This window comes from Quercus suber, unplaced genomic scaffold, assembly GCF_002906115.3.
Source record: "Quercus suber isolate HL8 unplaced genomic scaffold, Cork oak 2.0 scaffold_685, whole genome shotgun sequence".
In the NCBI taxonomy this organism is placed as follows: Eukaryota; Viridiplantae; Streptophyta; class Magnoliopsida; order Fagales; family Fagaceae; genus Quercus; species Quercus suber.
Genome location: NW_027070126.1, coordinates 370,536 through 374,771, shown reverse-complemented (window position 1 = coordinate 374,771; position 4,236 = coordinate 370,536). Strand labels below are relative to the sequence as shown.

General features: G+C 32.6%; 1 protein-coding gene across 1 annotated transcript; it reads left to right on the top strand.

The window, feature by feature from the left end:
- The first annotated feature begins 373 nt into the window (after positions 1-373).
- Positions 374-1,654, top strand: LOC112017641 (protein NRT1/ PTR FAMILY 2.9). Its single transcript, XM_065766150.1, has one exon. It carries the CDS (start codon positions 670-672, stop codon positions 1,486-1,488), a length of 819 nt encoding a protein of 272 aa, XP_065622222.1. The 5' UTR covers positions 374-669; the 3' UTR covers positions 1,489-1,654.
- The last annotated feature ends 2,582 nt before the right edge of the window (positions 1,655-4,236 follow it).

Here is a 4,236-nt window from a genome sequence, read left to right as displayed (position 1 = left end):
AAAAAAAAAAAAAAAAACAAACAAACAAACAGACAATCAAACAAACAAACAAAAACAAAAAAATCAAAGGAAAGAAAGAAAAAGACAAAGACATGTGGTATTGGTAAACAATATGTGATGGAGTATAAAGTGGAACGATATACATCAGATTTCTATTCATCACACATCTATACATTTTCCTAGTTTTGTGTATTAAGTGTCAGTTTGGATAACACTTCATTTCACATTTTCACTTAATGTGGCGTTGCATTTTGTTCCTGTGTTTTCAGTTTTTTTTTTTTTTAAGCCGGAGTTATTGACTTTTGAGGGACAAAAAGTACTCTGCATGAACAGTGCGTGCACTGTTTACGCATTATTCATGCATTAAAATATATTAAAAATGGGTCCTATGATACTATTCATACATTTAAAAATTATTTTGCTATAGTATTTTCAGCAATAATAAATTATATCCAAACGGACCCTAAGACTATTCTACATTTAGGACACACTCAACAAAGTCCAATTACACATTAACCCTTCTTTCTTTAGTTGACATGGCCCGCGAGATCTTCAATAACTAACCAAGGCAATGATTTTCTAAGGTTTCTAGATAAAGCTGCAATCAGAACCCCTGAAGACCAACTAAAAACTGACGGATCAGCAGCCAATCCATGGAGACTTTGCAGTATGCAGCAAGTGGAACAAGTAAAATGCGTGATGAGAGTGATTCCCATATGGATCTCAGCCAGTGTATACTATATTGTCCTGGTCCAACAACAAACATACGCAATATTCCAAGCCCTCCAATTTGATAGACATCTTGGCAATACCAATTGCGACATCCCTGCTGCCTCCTACACTGTTTTCAACATGCTTGCACTCACTATCTGGATACCGATTTATGACCGTATCATAGTCCCAATACTAAGAAGGTTCACAGGCAAAGAAGGTGGCATCACAGTCCTGCAAAAGATGGGTGTTGGCATGGTTCTTGCTATAATCACCATGCTTGTGTCAGCAGTTGTTGAAGAAAGAAGAAGAACATTGGCTCTCACTAAACCAGTAGGTATAGACCCAAGAAGAGGTGCAATTTCTTCTCTTTCTGGTATGTGGTTGGTACCACAGCTATCACTAGTAGGACTTTCTGAAGCATTTACTGTCATTGCTGGAGTTGAATTCTACTACAAGCAATTCCCAGAAAACATGAGAAGCATTGGTGCGTCTTTCTTATTTGTTGGTTTTGCTGTATCCAATTACTTGAGTAGTTTCTTGGTGTCAGTAGTTCACAGGACTACTTCTGGAGCTGCAACTGGGCAATGGTTGCCTCAAGATCTTAACAAGGGGAGATTGGATTACTTTTATTACTTGATTGCTGCAATAGAGGTCGTGAACTTTGGTTACTTCATAATGTGTGCAAAGTGGTACAAGTACAAAGGAATTGGCACCAGTGTTCATGAAGTTGACATTGGGAAAATGCAGTCTGAAAAAGAAAAACCTCTTGTTTAGAATGCCTTGAATTTCATGAACAACGAAAAAAAAAATAAACACCTTGAATAAAAGAAAAATAATATGTTTTCTCAAAGTTCTATTTTATACTCCATCAATTACCACAAATGATTTGTTAAGTTGTGATTCGTGGTTGATTTATTATTATTATTATTATTTTTATTTTTTTGGAAGAGATAAATGGCTGCTGTTGACTACTCCTAGATTACTAGCTTTGTGAATTTTTGAGCCTTTGACGTCCAATCAACAATTATTTTATCATTCATCTCTGCACACTCTTTGTGCAATGGTCACTGTACAAGTATAAGTGTTTTGTAGGGTGTGGGGGATAAGGGTTGGGGTTCAAGTTTCTAAGAGGGAGTTTTGCGCACATATACACATAGATTAAGCTAGAGTAGAATTTATATCTTGTATTAAAAAAAAAAAACAATTATTTTATCCTTCAAACAACTATTTAGAAGAGTGACAAACGTATTTCACTAGCAAATATAACATTACTGCTATTGAACGTAGATTAAACTTTTAGTTTAAAAGTAAGATATGGACGTATGCATAACGGCATAAGTTACACCTACGTTACGCTTAACTACTAACTAGATTATATATATATATATATGTGTGTGTGTGTGTGTGTGTGTGTGTGTACACACACATACATATGAGGGTAGAACCAGAAATTTTTGTTTGGAATGACCGAAATTAAACTATTATTTTGAATCACCATTCAAGTAAAAAATCAAAGCACTATGAGGGCATTATATCTTTCTAAATCCTTTTGAGTATACACAAATTTTCTAATTTGCAATACACATATATAAAAAAATGTTTTTTTTTTTTTAAAGGACTTTGCATCTTGACCTTAAAGTGGCAATGTGGCATTATGCTACAAAAATAAAACATTTGGCATCAAATTTAGCTCCTCTTTAAAGAATCGAATGACTAAACATACCAATATAACAAGAAAAGTGTATTCATCAACCGATAATCAATTGCCTTTATAAATTAAAAAGAAAAAAAATGAAAATCATAAACCACAAGATAAATAAATAGAAAGTGTTCTGAAATATAAATAATAAAGATAAGAAAATTTTTGAAAATCTGTCAAGATTTTAAAACTATTTTCCCTTAACTTCAAATAAGAAAACTCCTTATTAAGAAAAAGAAAGTAATTGAATAAGAACGTGACTATGAGACCACTAAATGGATGGAAGTCAATGAAGTGTGAGACTAGAAAAATTACACCAAATTGAGAGTCTTTTAGAATTCAGTGGTTCATGGCTGAAGTAAAGTACTGGGAAAGGGAAATTACTAGAAAGTAGAAAATGAAAAAGAAGCTAGTAAAAAAAAAAATATATATATATATATATATAAACAAAAAGGAAGAAGTTAATTTGCTAGTGGCTACGTGTTTGGGAAAGCAATTTGAGGTTTGAAAGGGACATGGACAGGTAAGGCCGTCGTGGGGGGGCCAATCAATTTCCTTGAGGGGCCAGCTCATAAAAAAAAAAGACTCTAACTCACATTTTTACCTAGATTTTGCCTATAATAAATTGTTTTGTAAAATTTCCCTACTTCTTAATCGACCTATAAAATTGTATAGTCAACCATGGAAGCATGCAGCTTTGTTTTTAATTATAATTATGCCTGCATTCATGGAATTATCGTTATCCAGACTAAACTTCAAGCTTCGTCCAAGCTGGACCATGAACGCACGCTATTTACTGCATCATTATCACTTAACTGTTGCATGATGGGGAGATTTTTCTTTTAGGAATTAGAATTTTAAAAATCATTTGGGCATTTGAAGTATGTGTACATAAAGATGACAAATGTTGAAATATATCTTCTTCTTTTTTCTTTCTTTTTTTCTTTTTTTGAGAAAGACACAGACTGAACACACACACAAGGAGTGAAAACCCAGGTTTAATATCACATAACTCATAACATACAAAAGCTGGTAACTCTAGAAAGCGATGCAGCACTATAACATATTAAAATTTAATTGATCGTAGCTAGACTGCCAAATGAGTGAGAACATCACATTATACATGGTTATAGAGGTTAGAACACCCCTAGTTTTAACTTCTTGGAAAATATTAAATACTATACATAAAAAGGAAAAATACATAGGATTCCTCTATCTACCAAAAATAATCATTAAAAAAAAATTACACCTTCTTATATGTTTTCTATATTCCTAACATTGTATACCTAATTTTTGTCAATTGGATGATATAACCAATTGATATATAAACTCATGTTTTTCTAAAATTTGGAAATTCACAAATTCTATAGATTTTTAAATTTAATTGAGGGGATTTGTTGGTTTGTTTAGACCTCTTAAAAACAAATTTTTTAACCTAATAAATTAGCAAATTAGTTATTTAGGTTAATTATGAGATCTAGGTTAAATAGTAATAAATCATATCATGCACAGCGGAAAAGTGAATAACACAACAATATAATTAACTAGGAAAACCAATAAAATCAACAGTTTCAAAGTAAAAACCTAAGGAGTATTTAACCTAGCTATCTTCAAGATAAACAAATCCACTCTGATAGAATGAAAGTTTATAATAGATTTAAACCATAAATCTAAAGGTACCTCAAGTAGAACTTACTAACACGACCATGTGTAGCTCCGACTCCACGAACTCTTCTATCTTGGATTTGCTGAATACAAACTCCCATGCTTGTGATATTAAGATCTCACTCAAAGGTTTAGCAACCCAAACTCTCCAGTTTGTG

What these genes read in the sequence shown, in the direction of transcription:
- LOC112017641 (XM_065766150.1), top strand. Translation starts at nt 670, where the DNA reads ATGCAGCAAGTGGAACAAGTAAAATGCGTGATGAGAGTGATTCCCATA.